The sequence below is a fragment of the Salvelinus fontinalis genome, chromosome 18 (genome assembly GCF_029448725.1).
Source record: "Salvelinus fontinalis isolate EN_2023a chromosome 18, ASM2944872v1, whole genome shotgun sequence".
NCBI lineage: Eukaryota > Metazoa > Chordata > Actinopteri > Salmoniformes > Salmonidae > Salvelinus > Salvelinus fontinalis.
In genome coordinates this window covers 41,354,226-41,374,066 of record NC_074682.1, presented here as the reverse complement: position 1 = coordinate 41,374,066, position 19,841 = coordinate 41,354,226, and the positions used below count along the sequence as shown (strand labels likewise).

Below are 19,841 nucleotides of genomic sequence, written 5' to 3'. Positions count from 1 at the left end.
TATCTTCCATCACACAGTCATTCTGCCTGAAGCTCATCTACTTTAATATCTTCACAATGAAGTAGGGAAGCAGATACAACTTAACAGAAATGTTATGAGGGCATTGTCCATGGGTCGCCTAACCTACACAACATGGACACACCTAAACAATGCATAGGTGAATGTTTCACACTACATTGTTCCAACACCCGTTGCACACTGATAGGAACAGTCACTTGTAACTTAGTTTCATGGAAACCGCGGTAACAAACTTCTAATGTATGGACGTACTGAGTTAAGAAAAATGGAGAAAGGACCAAATCTGTGTGGCTTAGAAGCAGAAGTCGTGCACAATTCCAGTCTGTCTGCTGCTGGGTATCTGATGGCTTTCATCCGTCTCTGTGCTTCTGGCAGGTTGTAGTGATTTATTGGCTAAATGAGTCCTCTCGGCCGGTCTCCTGATCTGAGTCAGCTCTGAATGAAATAGCAGGCAGGACATTCAGCAGCCATCAGGGCATGGAGCTGTGTACCTGACTGGTCTAGTGCAAACATTCCATTAAATTAACATTAAGATCAATGTTATTTTTATTTAACAAATCACGCTAGTTATAGAATATGCAGACAAAAAGAGTAGATTTATGCTATTCCATGATATGTACAATATACTAAATATCTAAAAAGGATATAGATACATGTGTGTATATCTAAAGAAAAGATATCAGTCTGTGGTAGAGTGGACGCTTAGAGGTGTGTATGATAAGAGATGTTAAACCACGGCGTGTTTTCCAAGCACAAGTCAAGAAGAATGTCATGGAGGCTCCCCTGTCCCCCTACAATTACCTCAACACTCACTGTGTGTGTGTGTGTGTGTGTGTGTGTGTGTGTGTGTGTGTGTGTGTGTGTGTGTGTGTGTGTGTGTGTGTGTGTGTGTGTGTGTGTCGCTCCCACACACCCGTTGGTCTTCTAAAGAGACCAGGACTGACCTCTGGGCCCACTATGTTGGTTATTAGTTATTGCATGTAGTACCCTGTATGCACCAAACCAGACTTACCAGGTGAAGGCCTTACCACTGCTAGCCTGTCACTTTCATGCCCTGCTGCAACGCCTCACTTCTCATCAACAACAACCACAACACCTGTCCTCTTCAAGCTTAAGCATTTTTGCTGTCCTAACATCAAGGAACGATACCAGGCTGCGTGCTGTATGTTGAAGTACTTTATCCTTTATCTACCCAGGCCTTCCAGTGAAGTGGAAGAAGCGTTTTTAGCAATGCTCTGCTTTGACTGCATTTCCACCGTGCATCTTATGTTGTGCATGCCTGCATGGACCACTGTGTGGCCACGGGAGTGTCTGGGAAGCTGTTTAAAGTGGTCTGTAATGTGAAAAAGCAACATATGAAGGAAGGAAGGAAGGAAGCTGAACAACTGTCATGTATGAAGTATGTGTGCAGTCAATGATTTGTTGTTAGTTTGAGTTCTGCAAAACAAACTCAAATCCAGCTCATCACTATGGCAACGCTCAAACCATGCAGAGACATAGTTGCTTGGTTGTTATCAGCATCAAATGAACTCACCCCCATCACAGTCATGGTTTTCCTGGTCACCAATACAGATGTGATCTGTACCATAGAGATCATATTCTATGTTCTGTAAATTCATCCCCATCTCACCCAATGAGCCTTCTCTTCATCGGACCTCTTCTGTAATTCAAACTGTGGGAGTTCTATTTGTACAGTCCTATTATTTGCCAAGACTGTTCCAGCGAAATTACTGGGCCCTAGTTGTAAATGTTCACCATGCATTGCATACCATTACCTACCAGCCCATTTTAAAAACCTAAGTGTGACAAAAGCCCGATATATACGAGTAAATGTTTGAGAAACCAGATAATTTAGGACAAGCTTAATATATGGATTTAATATATAAAGTGTATTTTTTTAAAGGCTATGGAAATAAAAGGTTTATATGAACAGTATATCAATATCTAGATCACAAACGTGAAGTTTCGTTGCTGTAGATCATTTTAAACTGCCCTTGTTTAAGCAGAAAGATGTATTTTGTCATATTATTATTGGCCTTGTCTTTCACTAGATTTACAATTGGACTCAATATTTCCATGTATATTCTTTTATTATTTAGTATTTTAATATTTTTTCTAGTGTTCTTGTTGATTGTGTTAGGGCTGTTGAAGTCTTAAGTATTCCATGTAGCTCTCTCTCAGTAGAGTATTGAGTGAAGTTGATCAAGTTAACTAGGGTTATTTGGAGGGGCCTTCAGCAATGGTAGGACCCAGAGCCATAATGGGTATCCTCTCTGACATTTAACTCAGCCAGAGCTGCCTATGTAATCTGGCTGTACATTCACACCTAAACATCCACTCAAACACTGTAATCCTTCCCACAGACATACAGCCATAGACTGGAACACTGTTAAAAAAACAAGCAACCGTTTAGTACAACTTTTGATTTGATTCTTTGAAATCGTATTTTGCAGGGAATTAGAGGATGCATGTATGATTTGAAGGGTTTGTGTCTCATGTGGAGTAGGATGTGTGTAGTTACTTGATAAAGGATGAGACATCCATGTTTAGATCCAGGTGTGGCTCACTGAGGGACCCAACAACTTCGTTGACCTTTTCATGCCCATCCATTTCAGATTGTCCATCAGAGTTCACAGATCTATTCTTTCAGAACCTCACTAACTCCAGTTGTTGGTCTCCATCTGTACAATCAGTTTGGTTTCTTTGCTTGTTTATAAACTACAATGCTAGGGAACCTGTTGGTCCTACTGTAGGGTACCATAGACCATACTTTGTATCAAACTTCACTAAGGGCTGCCATATGTATTTCTGTTCCAATCGAAAGAGCACACAAACAAAGTTGGAAGACATAAGTCAAATGCTGTTTGTTTTCTTGCCTTGAGGTTTGCAAAGAGTTTTGGGCAGTAGTGATATACAGTGTGTTGTCATCACAGAACACAAACCAATTAATCAGTCAATCATCACACTGCGAGTTTTGTTTTTTGTTCAATTGATTTTCATCGAAAAATCACCTAGTATTCTTTCACTGCATTATGTTTAATACAAAGAGTTTGTTGACTTGTGATTATTTTGTGCCTCCATTCGTTCATTCTTTTAGACATGTGGATGTTTTTCCATTAAAGGTTCTCTGCACATGTGTTCTATTATTGACATGGTTTTCATTGTCTTTCATTTTTTGGTCTATTGTAGTCACTATCATGACTTTAAATGAAATGCCAATGTTTTACATTTACTCAAATGCTTCTGATATGGTACATGTGTAACGTCTGAAATGAAATAAAGCATGTTTATTAATCTAACGTTGTCCTACATCATTCATTCAGTTGTTGGCTGGTGTCATTCAGCTAATTTACTTAAGTCAAATAATACAAGTGATTTATGTGGATAGACAGATCCAACATTGAGATACATGATTAGTTTACAGAGATACAGACTGACTTACTTCATGATTTTATGTCATGTGATTTACATGTCCATACATATCACTACCAAAATAAAATATATCAATTGATTACATTTCAGATACATCAACAACAAGATACATAAAGTATAACACTTAACATAAATTAATACATGTATAAATGGTGACTTGAATAAACTAATCAAGATCAATCATAGAATCAAGTGGCATCAACACTGGTTTGATACAATACATATGGTAAAAATATTTAAGTTAAAACAGTTGATACAGAATATATATAGAGAGAATCTGTCTTTAAGTATTGGATCTTATCAAATGCAGAAATAGTATTTTTTACTAAATGTAACTAACACTAGAGCTTTGATGCGTCCGCCCTACATACTTCTAACACAACTCTGCTTACTTTGTGTTTTCAGTGGATATAATCAGTATTTTCTCTACTGCAGCGTGGAAATTTGTAGCTTGAAGCTCAAGGGTTGAAACTTCATGTCCCGACTTGTCTGTGACTCTCTGGTCATCTTGTCTTCTCCCGTCCTAAGGCTCTATGGGCCTTACCTCACTGGCAAGCTGGAGTGGAAAGGAAAAACAAATCAGTTTGTTACCTGTCATGTACAAGAATATAAATCAACAGTTGTACTGCTATTGATAGTGTGGTGTGGGACTTACAGCCATGGCAGACTTGATGTTCTGGAGCTGGAAGAAGACCCGCCCCCCCTCCTCAGGACACACAATCTTCAGCTCCTCTCTTGTCATCCCCAGGAGCATGGAGCCACTCAGCACACCCAGACAGCGCACCGTGCTGAGAGGGAGGGAGGAATGAACAAATAATGGAAAAGAGATACAATACTTATCCTGTAATTTTCTCATGCTCACTTTATAACTACTGTAGTCAATCACATGTATGCCTACAGAGATCAATAATCTATAGTTAATGTGATTGGTAGTTTGAGTGCTCTTACATTTTACTGAAGCCCTTGTACTCCAGCCAGGCCTTCACTTGGTCAGGCTTGGACCTCTTGGTTAGGGAGGGAGGACCACTGGTTTCCTAACAGGGGGAATAAAGTATTGATAATTACACACTAATACAGTGCACTAAACACATAGAGCTCGATTCAGACTTAGGAAATCTATTCCTTTTTTATGTGTTTTGATTGACGCACTTCTCAGTATTTGGTATTCAGACTTACACTATATATACAAACGTATGTGGACAACCCTTCAAATTAGTGGATTCGGGTATTTCAGCCACACTCATTGCTAACAGGTGTATAAAGCCGAGCACACAGCCATGTAATCTCCATAGACAAACATTGGCAGTAGAATGGCCTTACTGAAGAGCTCATTGACTTTCAATATGGCACCGTCATAGGATGCCACCTTTCCAACAAGTCAATTTATCACATTTCTTCCCTGCTAGTTGTGCCCCGGTCAACTGTAAGTGCTGTTAGTATGAAGTGGAAACATCTAGGAGCATCAACGGCTCAGCAGCGAAGTGGTAGGCCACACAAGCTCACAGAACACGACCACCGAGTGCTGATGCACGTAGTGCGTAAAAATTGTCTGTCCTACATTGCAAAATTTCTTACCGAGTTCCAAACCGCCTCTGGAAGCAACATCAGCACAAGAACTGTTCGTCGGGAGCTTCATGAATTGGGTTTCCATGGCCCAGCAGCTGCACACAAGCAGAAGATCACCATGCGCAATGCCAAGCGTTCGCTGGAGTGGTGTAAATCTTGCCGCCATTGGACTCTGGAGCAGTGGAAACGTGTTCTCTGGGGTGACGAATCACGCTTCACCATCTGGCAGTCTGATGGACAAATCTTGGTTTGGAAGATGCCAAGAAAACTCTACCTGCCCCAATGCATAGTGCCAACGGTAAAGTTTGAATAATGGTCTGGGGCTGTTTTTCATGGTTTTAGCTCCTTAGTTCCAATGAAGAGAAATCTTAACGCTACAGCATTCAATGACATTCTAGACAATTGAGTGCTTGCAACTTTGTGGCAACAGTTTGGGGAAGGCCCTTTCTTATTTCAGCATGACAATGCCCCCGTGCACAAAGAGAGGTCCATACAGAAATGGTTTGTCAAGATCAGTGTGGAAGAACTTGATTGGCCTGCACAGAGCCCTGACCTCAACCCCATCAAACACCTTTGATATGAATTGGATCGCAGACTGCGAGCCATGCCTAATCGCCCAACATCAGTGCCCAACCTCACTAATGCTCTTGTGGTTGAATGGCAGCAAGTCCCCGCAGCAATGTTCCAACATCTAGTGGAAAGCCTTCCCAGAAGAGTGGAGGTTGTTATAGCAGCAAAGGGAGGACCAACTCCATATTAATGCCCATGATTTTAGTATGACTAGCAGGTGTCCACATACTTTTGGTCATGTAGTGTACCTACATGACCAAAACAAGCTTTTTGGGAGTAAAAACCTGAGAAATGCCTGGGCATATAATTAAAACATTCTAGAGTGCATAAATCAACTAGGTAGGTTGAGCCAAATGTCATCCCCGTAAATTGTGTGAACATACAATTCAAATTGGGAATAACGGCAGAGCTATTTATAGCCTAATTCACTCTGGAAAATGGGCCGAAATACATGTCATGTTGACATGAATTATAGTTTGCTTACATATGACTGGCTTCACATTCGTCGCCAGCGATAAGGAAAAATCATCTAAAACATTGGTAATTACAATCCCCTTCTCCAAACAGATAACTAATTTGCCTAACTCTTATCAATGTATACATTACAGTGCATGGAGAATGGCGTTATTTCTTTCTGAAATAGTAGATGTTTTTTCACTTGGAACTGACAGTTGCTTAACCGTATTCATGGTTCCTCGCGAGTAAAGGTGTTGGAATTATGAGGGAATTAAGTCAAGGTCAGAATAGGTGTATCTGTAGACACACCTCTGCCACCTCCATTTCTGTGATCACCTCCCCAAACTAATATCTGGCGGTCACATGCATTTCCTCATGCTTCAGATGAAGGTCAGAATACGCAGAGAGAAAGTGAATAAGGGAAAGGGAAAAGGAAATAAAGTTCCATTTACGCAGGCGTAACACGGGTCTGAGTTCCCCACATGGAGTATACACAACATAATAACACACAGCAGGCTTTCCAGTATAAAGTGTTGCTGAGTGTTGGGGTATCTTGCCTGCTTTTCCTGCTCCTTGTCCACTGACTCCAGTATGTTGTTGGGCACAAAGCCCTGCTCCCCTCTGTCGCTCCTTACTTTCCACCATTTCTTGGACATGTCCAGTAGCTGTGGAAGCACAGAGCACACACACGTTTCTGTCAAAACCTTCTCTTGGGCGGGCAGACAGACAGCAGACAGACAGACAGAAAGGCAGGCAGGCGGCATGCAGGCAGACTTCAAAGTGCTGTTGACATGTAGTGGTGTTGATGAGGCTCACCTGAACCACTTCTCCCTTGGAGATGCTCAGCTCTCTGTTGTTCCTTGCAGTGAAGTCATACATCACACGCATGTAACTGGGGTTTAGCTCATCTGGACTGAAAACACATACATAGAACTGTAGACACACACAGAACAACATGTATCCATAATGCTTCCATGGCTTTTAAATAGTTTATAATTGTTTCTTAATGCATACCGTGATGGTGGAGGCTTCCATTGGGCCGAACTCTACAGGGGAACATTTTGAAAGAACTTATCGAAAGAAACCTTATTGAAACTACCCAGCCTATAGAGAACTATAAGATGCAGCTCACTGGGTATTTACCTTTTCAGGGGTGGAGAATGGACTCTGACTCTGATTTTGACTCTGCTGCCTACTCTCAGGTTCTCTCTTCTCAGGCTCTCTCCCTGGGGGAGAGTGGGTCACCTCTGGGGGCTGCCAACCATCGTAGAACTCCAGAGTGTAGGTAGGGATGTCCTCGTCATCGTCGGGCCATTTTGTACTGGTAACCAATCAGGAACATAGGAACACATTGTCAAAATGTATGAAAGTACATTTGTATGCACAGAGCACCCCTGACTGACAGTAACTCCCCCAATTCCCTGATAGTCTACTAATCACTGATTCTCACCTGGGGATGTTCCAGGCGTCTCCCAGTGATTGCCACAGCTGGTCCTCCTCAGCGGTGGCTTCCTCACTCAGCAGACGGATACACTCAGGCTCCAGCAAGGGCGCCACGATGGTGGGGGGCAGCTCCTCAGGGCAGTGGGATACCACCTGGAGGAGGGAGGGGGTAGAGGAAGTGGTGGGAAACAAGCGCACAGAACTCATTGATGGGAAGTTATCATACACTGTCAATTAATTGCTCATATAATCAAATGGGACAGAAGGTAGGCTGGTTCAAAACATAACGTTGAAAAAGATGATCATGTGTGAAGCCCTTTGTTGAAAACAAAGATGGAGTAAGCAGTAGGAGTAACTTACAAATGCCAGGGTGGAGAAGAGGCAGTGGACGAATTCCGGAGCGTTGGGATTACTAATCTTTCCATTGAGCTCCCCCTATCACAGTGAACAGACCAAAGGTACTGGATTAAGCTCTCATATTAAATGAATAGCATTTATTAAATCATGAGTCGACAACAACAAAATAACAGAGATATTTGAATACACACCAGAAGGTTGAACCCGTATTTGATTTTGTGGAGACAGGTTTTAAACTCCTCTGCTGGTGGCATGCCATCAATGCCTCGGAAATGAAACAAATGGCATCAAACAAACTCAAACCTTAGACCATAGTTTCCCCAATGTCATCTTGCACCTGAATATGGGATATCCCAGGGGTTAAATAATGTGTACAAGTTTTGGTAACCTAACTAACCCTGACCCTAACCCTAGCTTCATGTCCACACCCCAGCTCAACCCTTACCCTATCCATTACCCTGACCCTAACCCTAGCTTCATGTCCACACCCCAGCTCAACCCTTACCCTATCCATTACCCTGACCCTAACCCTAGCTTCATGTCCACACCCCAGCTCAACCCTTACCCTATCCAATACCCTGACCCTAACCCTAGCTTCATGTCCACACCCCAGCTCAACCCTTACCCTATCCATTACCCTGACCCTAACCCTAGCTTCATGTCCACACCCCAGCTCAACCCTTACCCTATCCATTACCCTGACCCTAACCACCATTACCCTGACCCTAACCACCATTACCCTAACACTTACTTTGGTTTATCATTATTCTACTTTTCTCTTTGGACACATACAGTAGCTCTGGCCCAATTTAACCACTGCTGTAGCCTTTTTTGGAATAAGGGGAAATACATTTCTAAATCACCTTTATCCTTGTTCTTCTTCTTTTTTTTCTTTTTTTTCATCTCGGCTTTGGCTGCTGTAGCAGCGACTTGGCCCATAAATATCTCAATATCATTGAAAATATGATTCAAGATGTCCTGTGGAAAAAACAAGAAAATGTTGTACAATATTCATATGCAACCCACTAAAAGTACCTTAAGCAATTGTCCACAGTACTGCTAACATGAATAATATATTGATAGAGGCAGAGTACTGACCACATTCCTATCAGTCTCTGCGTATGGGCGTGGATGAGAGACAGGAGTTGTCTTGGGCTTGTCCTCCATAAAGAGGGGTTGGACTGGGGTTTCCTTCCTGTGAGGAGGTGGCTCTTCTCTGGGCATGGGCGGTGTAGGTGTAGGTGTAGGAACTTCATCTATTGAACACACACATTGATAAATGTTTTCAAGATATTTGGTATCACCTTGACTAAAGCTATTCATCTGTCATTAACACTGGAAACAAACCCTTGACCAAATCGTTTCAGGGTTTCTTACAGTGATCTAAAAAAGCTCACAACCGTAGTCCTCTTGATCAATGGTTTCCAATGACTACAGAGGTATTTTGGGTTGGAGCATGCCATTGACTTACCATAGTCCGGAGCGCTCCATTGAGCTGAGGGTTCTTCTGGAGGAGTCCATTCTCTCTGCTCAGGGGGTGGGCCAGTTTTCTGAAGATTCCTAACAATTTGATGGCCAGACATAACTTCTAGATTGCCCCTGCTAGAGAGGAGAAAAGGTTTACCCAGGGAAAATGAGCATATACTGTGATAACCTACAGTAAACCACCAATTTGTACGCATTTGTAGACTGTTATTACCTGTTGTTGCTGTGATTGCTAACGTCATCTCTCTGGTGAGGGAGTGCTCTCTCTAGGTCTCGTTTTATGAAATCGGCCTGAAATTAATCACCAACATCCATTTAAAACCCTTTTGAAAGATGAGAGTAATATAATGATCATAATACAGGCTGGTGACAAGCTCAGGGATAAATAACAGTCTCCTCACCCTGAGGTCCTCACACTGGAACATGAAGACACTGGTGGTCCTCTTGCTGCGGTCCTTGACGGTTGCGGTCAGCAGGGAATTGTACACACAGCTGTCCATCACAGCCTTCAGCTCCACAATGCTGCTCAGAGGCAGGGACTCCAGCTCCTCCTAAACCCCACACAGGGAGAGGGGAGAGGGGGAGAGGGGAGGATGGGGAGAAGGGAGGAGGGGGAGATGATAAGAGAATAGTAGGTCATGAATCAGAACTGATAGAGATTTTTAAGCCATCTGTACATTTGAAAAGGCAAAGAGAAATGTAAAACGACAAACAGAAACCATAAAACCATAGCTATTACTGCCTGTATGTTGTGTACAGCCTGTATGTTGTGTTGTGTACAGTATGTATATTGTGTTGTGTGCAGCCTGTATGTTGTGTACAACCTGTATGTTGTGTTGTGTACAGTATGTATGTTGTGTACAGCATGTATTTTGTGTTGGGTACAGTATGTATGTTTTCTTGTGTACAGTATGTATGTTTTCTTGTGTATAGTATGTATGTTGTGTTGTGTACAGTATGTATGTTGTGTACAGTATGTATTTTTTGTTGTGTACAGTATGTATTTTTTGTTGTGTACAGTATGTATTTTGTGTTGTGCACAGTATGTATCTTGTGTTCTGTACAGTATGTACACTACCGTTCAAAAGTTTGAGATCACTTAGAAATGTCCTTGTTTTTGAAAGAAAAGCAAATTTTTTGTCCATTAAAATAACATCAAATTGATCAGATATACAGTGTAGAGATTGTTAATGTTGTAAATGACTATTGCAGCTGGAAACGGCAGATTCTTAATGGAATATCTACATAGGCGTACAGAGGCCCATTATCAGCAACCATCACTCCTGTGTTCCAATGGCACGTTGTGTTAGCTAATCCAAGTTTATAATTTTAAAAGGATAATTGATCATTAGGAAACCCTTTTGCAATTACATTAGCACAACTGAAAACTGTTGTTTTGACTAAAGAAGCAATAATACTGGCCTTCTTAAGACTCGTTGAGTATCTGGAGCATCATCATTCGTGGGGTCGATTACAGGCTCAAAATGGCCAGAAACAAAGAACTTTCTTCTGAAACTCATCAGTCTATTCTTGTTCTGAAAAATTAAGGCTATTCCATGCAAGAAATTGCCAAGAAACTGAAGATCAATGTTTAACAATCTAGCGTTCAGCGAAATAACAACACAATGTCAAATACAGGTAGCCTAGTCAAATAATAAACAGCCAATCACATTAACCGTTACTCTCTCGCGAGAAACCTTCACTGTTGCGCAGACATTTAAAAATTAAACATGACAATTTGAAAAATAAGCCAGTTTTTTGAGCGAGAATAAAGACAACTTTCGAGTAGTGAGACATGTATAAAAGCAACAGATACCATTAATAAGAAGGGGCTAGAAGTGTCTTATATGGTGAGTAACTGAGTGGCTAGGACAGGCAAGCCCCATACTATAGTGGAGGACTTAATTCTTCCTGCTGCCTGGGATATGGCTGGGACAATGCTGGGGGAAAAGGCCAAAAAAACTATACAGACAATGCCTTCATCAAACAACACTGTTTCACGGAGCATCTGTTACACGGCAGGAGATGTTTCGAAACAATTACTGCTTCGCATACAAGCCAGTGAACTATATGCGTTACAGCTGGATGCGTCAACAGACGTGGCGGGCCTGGCACAGCTCCTGGTATATGTCCATTGCTTTTATGGGGGGTCAATTAAGGAAGACATCCTCTTCTGCAAATCACTGGAAACCAGGACAACATGATAGGATATTTTTAAAGTACTGGACAGCTTTGTGACATCAAATGGACGTTGGTGGTCAAGATGTGTTGGTATCTGTACTGATGGCGCAAAAGCCATGACAGGAAGACATAGTGGAGTAGTAACACGCGTGCAAGCAGTTGCCCCCGACGCCACTTGGGTACACTGCAGCATCCACCTAGAGGCTCTTGCTGCCACGGGAATGCGTGACAGCGTGAAAGACGTTTTGGACACTACAGTGAAAATGGTTAACTTTGTTTAAGCAAGCCCCTGAACTTTTGTGTATTTTCTGCATTATACAATGATATGGGCAGCGACCATGTAACACTTTTACAACATACAGAAGTGCGCTCGTTATCAAGGGGCAAACTATTGACACGTTTTTTTAATCGAGAGACGAGCTTAAAGCTGTATTTACTGGACATAATTTTCACTTGTCTGACCGCTTGCATGATGATGAGTTTCTCACACGACTGGCCTATCTGGGTGATGTTTTTCGCCTGAATGATCTGAGTCTAGGATTACAGGGACTCTCCGCAACTATATTCAATGTGCGGGACAAAATTGAGGCTATGATTAAGAAGTTGGAGCTCTTCTCTGTCTGCATTAATGAGGAAAACACACAGGTCTTTCGATCATTGTATGATTTTGTGTGGGCATATGAACTCAATGTCACGATCGTGTGGAGGCTTGATGGACCAAAACGCAGCTTTAGGAAAATAAGCCATCTTCTTTTATTTTAAAGATGCAGAAAAATAAACACGAAACACTTAATACAAACTAACAAAACAACAAACGATCGTGAAGCTAATAAACGTCGTGCACATACAACAGGCTACAAACGTTCTGACATAGACAACTACTCACAACCAATGAGAGCCTATGGCTACCCTAAATAAGGCTCCCAATCAGAGACAACCGAAATCAGCTGTCTCTAATTGGGAACTCATTCAGGTAACCATAGACTCTCCTAGACAACTAAACATACATAGACAACACTAGACACATGTACTCCACACAAACCCATATACTATACCCAACAACCCCTTTACCATAAAAAACACCCAAAACCAACAAAACACAAACATTCCCCATGTCACACCCTGACCTAACTAAAATAATAAAGAAAACAAAGAATACTAAGGCCAGGGCGTGACATTACCCCCCCCTTAAGGTGCGAACTCCGGGCGCACCATTACACAGTCTAGGGGAGGGTCTGGGTGGGCTTCCATCCACGGTGGCGGCTCCGGCTCTGGTTGTGGTCCCCACGTCACCACAGTCCCTAACCACCTCCTAGGCTTCCTCCAAATGACCCCCCTCCACATTAACCCCATTGCATTAAGGGGCAGTTCCGGACTAAGGGGCAGCTCCGGACTAAGGGGCAGTACCAGGGTCAGGGGCAGTACCAGGGTCAGCACCAGGATAAGGGGCAGCACCAGGATAAGGGGCAGCTCCGGACTGAGGAATGGCAGCTCCGGACTGAGGGACTGCAGCTCCGGACTGAGGGACGGCCCATGGCTGGCTGACAGATCTGGCTGCTCATGGCTGGCTAACGGATCTGGCTGCTCATGGCTGGCTGACGGATCTGGCTGCTCATGGCTGGCTGACGGATCTGGCTGCTCATGGCTGGCTGACGGATCTGGCTGCTCATGGCTGGCTGACGGATCTGGCTGCTCATGGCTGGCTGACGGATCTGGCTGCTCATGGCTGGCTGACGGATCTGGCTGCTCATGGCTGGCTGACGGATCTGGCTGCTCATGGCTGGCTGACGGATCTGGCTGCTCATGGCTGGCTGACGGATCTGGCTGCTCATGGCTGGCTGGCGGATCTGGCTGCTCATGGCTGGCTGGCGGCTCTGGCAGATCCTGTCTGGTTGGCGGCTCTGGCAGATCCTGTCTGGTTGGCGGCTCTGGCAGATCCTGTCTGGTTGGCGGCTCTGGCAGATCCTGTCTGGTTGGCGGCTCTGGCAGATCCTGTCTGGTTGGCGGCTCTGGCAGATCCTGTCTGGTTGGCGGCTCTGGCAGATCCTGTCTGGTTGGCGGCTCTGGCAGATCCTGTCTGGTTGGCGGCTCTGGCAGATCCTGTCTGGTTGGCGGCTCTGGCAGATCCTGTCTGACGGATGGCTCTAGCGGCTCCTGTCTGGCGGACGGCTCTAGCGGCTCATGGCAGACGGGCGGCTTTGCAGGCTCATGGCAGACGGGCGGCTTTGCAGGCTCATTGCAGACGGATGGCTCAGATGGCGCTGGGGAGACGGATGGCTCAGATGGCGCTGGGGAGACGGATGGCTCAGATGGCGCTGGGGAGACGGATGGCTCAGATGGCGCTGGGGAGACGGGCAGTTCAGTCATCGCTGTGCAGACGGCAGACTCCTGCCGGCTGAGGCGCACTGTAGGCCTGGTGCGTGGTGCCGGGACTGGTAGCACCGGGCTGGGGACACGCATCTCAGGGCTAGTGCGGGGAGCAGCAACAGGACGCACAGGACTCTGGGGACACACAGGAGGCTTGGTGCGTGGTTTAGACACTGGTGGTAAAGGGCTGGAGACACGCACCATATAGCTAGTGCGTGGAGGAGGCACTGGTGGTACTGGGTTGGGGCGGGGAGGTGGCGCCGGAAATACCGGACCGTGCAGGCGTACTGGCTCCCTTGAACGCCGAGCCTGCCCAACCTTACCTGGTTGTATGCTCCCCTTCGCCTGACCAGTGCGGGGAGGTGGAATAACCCGCACCGGCCTATGTAGGCGAACCGGGGACACCATGCGTAAGGCTGGTGCCATGTACGCCGGCCCGAGGAGACGCACTGGTGACCAGATGCGTTGGGCCGGCTTCATGACATACGGCTCAACGCTCAGTCTAGCCCGGCCGATACGTGGAGCTGAAATGTACCGAACCGGGCTATGCACACGTACAGGAGACACCGTGCGCTCTACTGCGTAACACGGTGTCTGCCCGTACTCTCGCTCTCCACGGTAAGTACAGGGAGTAGGCGCAGGTTTCCTACCTGACTTCGCCACACTCCCTTTAAGGCCCCCCCCAAGAAATTTTTGGGTTGTACTCACGGGCTTCCAGCCTTGTCTCCGTGCTGCCTCCTCATATCGCCTCCTCTCGGCTTTAGCTGCCTCCAGCTCTTCACGAGGACGGCGATATTCTCCAGGTTGTGCCCACGGCCCCTTACCATCCAGTATCTCCTCCCATGTCCATGAATCCTGTGTAGGTAGGTCCTGTTGCCGCTTTCCATGCCGCTTGGTCCTATTATGGTGAGTAGTTCTGTCACGATCGTGTGGAGGATTGATGGACTAAAACGCAGCTTTAGGAAAATAAGCCATCTTCTTTTATTTTAAAGATGACGAAAAATAAACACGAAACACTTAATACAAACTAACAAAACAACAAACGATCGTGAAGCTAATAAACGTCGTGCACATACAACAGGCTACAAACGTTCTGACATAGACAACTACTCACAACCAATGAGAGCCTATGGCTACCCTAAATAAGGCTCCCAATCAGAGACAACCGAAATCAGCTGTCTCTAATTGGGAACTCATTCAGGTAACCATAGACTCTCCTAGACAACTAAACATACATAGACAACACTAGACACATGTACTCCACACAAACCCATATACTATACCCAACAACCCCTTTACCATAAAAAACACCCAAAACCAACAAAACACAAACATTCCCCATGTCACACCCTGACCTAACTAAAATAATAAAGAAAACAAAGAATACTAAGGCCAGGGCGTGACACTCAAGCTTACGGACAATGTCAAATGTGATATAGTGAAGCACCTGAGTGAGCTTGGTTCGCAATTACGCAGGTACTTTACCGAAACGGACGACACAAACATCTGGCTTCGTTATCCCTTTCACGCCTCCAGTCCACTTACCAATATCTGAACAAGAGAGCCTCATCAAAATTGCAACAAGCGGTTCTGTAAAAATGTAATTCAATCAGAAGCCACTGCCAGATTTCTGGATAGGGCTGCGCTCAGAGTTTTTTGCCTTTGCAAATCGCGCTGTAAGGACACTGATGCCCTTTGCAACCACGTACCTATGTGAGAGTGGATTCTCGGCCCTTGCTAGCATGAAAACTAAATACAGGCACAGACTGTGTGTGGGAAATGATTTAAGACTGAGACTCTCCAATACAACCCAACATTGCAGAGTTATGTGCATCCTTTCAAGCACACCCTTCTCATTAACCTGTGGTGAGTTATTCACAATTTTCGTGGAACAAATAAGGTTTTATATGTAAGATGGTTAAATAAAGAGCAAAATTATTGATTATTAATATATTATTATTTGTGCCCTGGTCCTATAAGATCTCTTTGTCACTTCTCACGAGCCGGGATGTGACAAAAACTCATACTCATTCTTATGTTAAATAAATGTATTGTATAGTGTGTGTGTGTGTGGCAGGCTTACAATGATGGCAAAAAAACAACATTTGATAGTGCGCTGACCATGGTGCTAGAGGGGGTACACAGCTGGAGTTGAATGTTTGAAGGGGTATGAGACTATAAGAAGTTTGGGAACTACTGCTCTAGAACACTTCATATCTGCTAGTGAACTATGGATATAGCTTTGCCCACCCAATGTTTTAGTGTCAAGTGTAAAGTGTATGCACCAACCTTGGTCTCGATGTCTGTTAGCAGCAGGTTCCCATCCCGCACCTCCAGGACCATGTCCTGCCCCCACACCCTACCCATCCCATCCAGTATATTCAGCCTCTCAACACAGTCATTCACATCACGCACCTCCTCACCATCCAGGTCACAGGTGAACAGATGCTGGAGAACAGACACAGGGTTTATACATGCATATGATATCACAGAATTAGCTGAGTATCTATTGTGATCAAAGGCAGACCATTATCATGGCCAGATGATTAGCATAGTAAAATCATCATATTGAATAAACCAAAACAATACCTCTACTCTATGATGGAATTTGTCCATAATCTTGGTGATAGAGTCTGCATACTCCTTCCTCTGCACTGATGGGATACATGGAATGATTAACCCGTTATGCATGGTTGCTTTTCACAAAACAATCTATAATAAACAATGCTTTAGGTAACCAGTTTCAACTGCTCAAGGTCAATAGTCAATGTTAATGGTCATGTTTTCTCTTTACTTACTATATATTGACTTGGCACTTGGTCTGGACAGATTTGATATCTGTGATGACCGATCGTCCACTGAATAGCCACTGCCAGAAGAAAATTGAGAGAAAAGCATGATATAGATTCAATTTCAGAGACAGAATATACAAGAGTTAAGAAGAGAAAGAAACATAAACGGGTTATAGCCACAATGCAAGCACACAAGAGAACACCTACTAGGACTGGATGGACTGGACAGATCCTGCATAACTGCTAGAGTCAGAGCCATAGGGATTGTTAGTCCTGTACATCCTTAAACACCTTGGTCACACAACTGTAACACAAGGAGACATCGATACAGTAAAGACACAAGAACACTCCAGCACAACCTCAACCACAAGAGCGTAATACAACTACTGCTGCAATTGCAACTGGTACTTAATTTCACATTATTGGCTAGTGATAGAGTAACATAAAACCCTCACCTGTGATTGTTGTTATTGTCATGACTATATTCATTTGATTTTATACAGGATGTGCTATGAATGAGTAACATCAGACTCCAGAGCTGAGCTGAACCATGAGGACAAACCTTTAGTCGTCACACCTCATAAACCCTAGTGTTAATCATTCATTATGTTATTACAGGCAGTACAGCGGACTGTATGTATAGCCTAAAGACCATGTTTAGACATTTACAGTATATTAGTTATGTACTATTGCAGTTTTTCCCAAAGGAAACAACAACTTGAAACCAGAAACCTCAAAGCTCTGTGAACTTCTGTGATACCTTAATTTATATGATTGAGATGTGCAAACACACATGAACAGTGCAAACAACAAATGTTAATGACATTTCCCATCCACCCTATTAGTTGAAACGAAAGCAACACAAGCGGCTGAAAATGTGATATTGTTTGAAGTAAAGTCAAACATTGATCCGTTAAGCATTAATAAATGACAAAAGATGGTTTATCCTGGTTTATTATGGGTTAGCTATGGATTTGACACCTAGCAACACATCATATTTTTATCATCAAATCCCAACCCTAATTAGGGCTAGCTATGTACATAGTTTCAAGATAAGTCAGCTTACAGCAGGTAAAGGGGGCCTATATGCTGTATAAATAAGCATTTGAGATACTCATACACTAACTCAGCTATATAAAAAAATGGTTTAAATCAACACTGGACTCATTACCTGATCAAACTCTTACCAGGAAAAACACTGAAAAAAAACACAGGACAACCTATGGTTTATAGATGTTTGTCACGTTCCTGACCTGTTTTCCTTTGTTTTGTATTCATTTTAGTTGGTCAGGGCGTGAGTTGGGTGGGTTTGTCTATGTTTTGTATTTCTATGTGGGGTTTTGTGTTCGGCCTGGTATGATTCTCAATTAGAGACAGGTGTGTATTGTTTGTCTCTAATTGAGAGTCATACAAAGGCAGCCAGGGTTTCACTGGTGTTTTGTGGGTGTTTGTTTCCTGTGTCAGTGGTTGGACCACACAGGACTGTTTTGAGGTATGTCACGTTTGTTGTTTTGTAGTTTGTAGTGTTTTCCTGTTATTTTCATTAAATCATGAACACTTACCTCTCCGCATCTTGGTCTGATCCATGCTCCTCCTCGTCTAAGGGGGAGAACAACAATGACTGCCTTTACAGAAACACCCACCACAACAGGACCAAGCGGATTGAGGAGAGAGAAAAAGAACTAAGGCACTGGACACAGGAGGAATGGTCTTGGGAGATCATGGACGGAAAGGGACCCTGGGGAAGGGTTGGAGAGAATCGCCGCTCTCGGGAGGTGAAGAAGGCAGCCACAGCCCAGGAGCGGTGGATTGAGGAGGCAGCACGTATGAGAGGCTGGAAGCCCGAGAGGCTCACCCAAGAATTTCTTGGGGGGGGGCTAAAGGGGAGTGTGGCGAAGCCGGGTTGGATACCTGAGCCAACTCCCCGGGCTTGCCGTGGAGTAAGAGGGCGTCGTACTGGTCAGACACCGTGTTATGCGGTGAAGCGCACGGTGTCCCCAGTACGCGTGCTTAGCCCAGTGCGGGCTATTCCACCTTGCCGCACTGGGAGGGCTAGGTTGGGCATCGAGCCGAGTGCCATGAAGCCGGCCCAACGTATCTGGTCTCCAGTACGTCTCCTCGGGCCGGCGTACATGGCACCAGCCTTACAGGTGGTGTCCCCGGTTCGCCTGCATAGCCCAGTGCGGGCTATTCCACCTCGCCGCACTGGCAGGGCTACGGGGACCATTCAACCTGGTAAGGTTGGGGAGGCTCGGTGCTCAAGAGCACGTGTCCTCCTTCACGGTCCGGTATATCCGGCGCCACCTTCCCACCCCAGCTCAGTACCACCAGTGCCTACACCACGCACCAGGCTTCCAGTGCATCTCCAGAGCCCTGTTCCTCCTCCACGTACTCTCCCTATGGTGCGTGTCTCCAGCCCAGTGCCTCCAGTTCCGGCACCACGCACCAAGCCTCCTGTGCGTCTCCAGAGCCCTGGACGCACTGTTCCTTCTCCCCGCACTCGCCCTGAGGTGCGTGCCCTCAGCCCGGTACCTCCAGTTCCGGTACCACGCACCAGGCCTAGAGTGCGCCACGAGAGTCCAGTGTGCCCTGTTCCTGTTCCCCGCACTCGCCCTGAGGTGCGTGCCCTCAGCCCGGTACCTCCAGTTCCGGTACCACGCACCAGGCCTATAGTGCGTCTCAGCCGGCCAGAGTCTGCCGTCTGCCCAGCGGTGCCTGAACGGCCCGTCTGCCCAGCTCCGTCTGAGCCATCGGTCTGCCCAGCGCCGTCTGAGCCATCTGTCTGCCCAGCGCCGTCTGAGCCATCTGTCTGCCCAGCGCCGTCTGAGCCATCTGTCTGCCCAGCGCCGTCTGAGCCATCTGTCTGCCCAGCGCCGTCTGAGCCATCTGTCTGCCCAGCGCCGTCTGAGCCATCTGTCTGCCCAGCGCCGTCTGAGCCATCTGTCTGCCCAGCGCCATCTGAGTCATCCGTCTGCCACGAGCCATTAGAGCCGCCCGTCTGTCCCGAGCCAGTAGAGCCGTCCGTCAGTCAGGAGCCGCTAGAGCCGTCCGTCAGTCAGGAGCTGCCAGAGACGCCCGCCAGTCAGGAGCTGCCAGAGACGCCCGCCAGTCAGGAGCTGCCAGAGACGCCCGCCAGTCAGGAGCTGCCAGAGACGCCCGCCAGTCAGGAGCTGC

At 45.4% G+C, this 19,841-nt stretch overlaps 2 protein-coding genes across 5 annotated transcripts in view; one reads left to right on the top strand and one right to left on the bottom strand.

The window, feature by feature from the left end:
- LOC129815540 (AMP deaminase 2-like) overlaps positions 1–3,317 on the top strand; it is a 58,198-nt gene extending 54,881 nt beyond the window's left edge. For all 3 annotated transcript variants that reach the window (XM_055869456.1, XM_055869455.1, XM_055869457.1), the window contains one exon: positions 1–3,317. This exon is cut by the window's left edge and continues 892 nt beyond it. The gene's annotated coding sequence lies outside the window, so the exon portion shown is untranslated.
- Positions 3,291–19,841, bottom strand: part of LOC129815541 (epidermal growth factor receptor kinase substrate 8-like protein 3) — a 27,217-nt gene continuing 10,666 nt past the window's right edge. For both annotated transcript variants that reach the window (XM_055869459.1, XM_055869460.1), the window contains exons 2-20: positions 16,875–16,971; positions 16,674–16,744; positions 16,465–16,529; positions 16,165–16,323; positions 9,729–9,878; positions 9,542–9,618; positions 9,314–9,444; positions 8,941–9,098; positions 8,706–8,820; positions 8,034–8,107; positions 7,846–7,920; positions 7,493–7,638; positions 7,186–7,363; positions 7,057–7,088; positions 6,859–6,955; positions 6,600–6,707; positions 4,399–4,484; positions 4,106–4,238; positions 3,291–4,006 (exon numbers count right to left, since the gene is read on the bottom strand). In XM_055869459.1, coding sequence (XP_055725434.1) covers positions 3,974–4,006; positions 4,106–4,238; positions 4,399–4,484; positions 6,600–6,707; positions 6,859–6,955; positions 7,057–7,088; positions 7,186–7,363; positions 7,493–7,638; positions 7,846–7,920; positions 8,034–8,107; positions 8,706–8,820; positions 8,941–9,098; positions 9,314–9,444; positions 9,542–9,618; positions 9,729–9,878; positions 16,165–16,323; positions 16,465–16,529; positions 16,674–16,744; positions 16,875–16,948 — 1,962 coding nt within the window. In that variant the 5' untranslated portion in view covers positions 16,949–16,971 and the 3' untranslated portion in view covers positions 3,291–3,973. The remainder of the gene's footprint in view (positions 4,007–4,105; positions 4,239–4,398; positions 4,485–6,599; positions 6,708–6,858; positions 6,956–7,056; positions 7,089–7,185; positions 7,364–7,492; positions 7,639–7,845; positions 7,921–8,033; positions 8,108–8,705; positions 8,821–8,940; positions 9,099–9,313; positions 9,445–9,541; positions 9,619–9,728; positions 9,879–16,164; positions 16,324–16,464; positions 16,530–16,673; positions 16,745–16,874; positions 16,972–19,841) is intronic.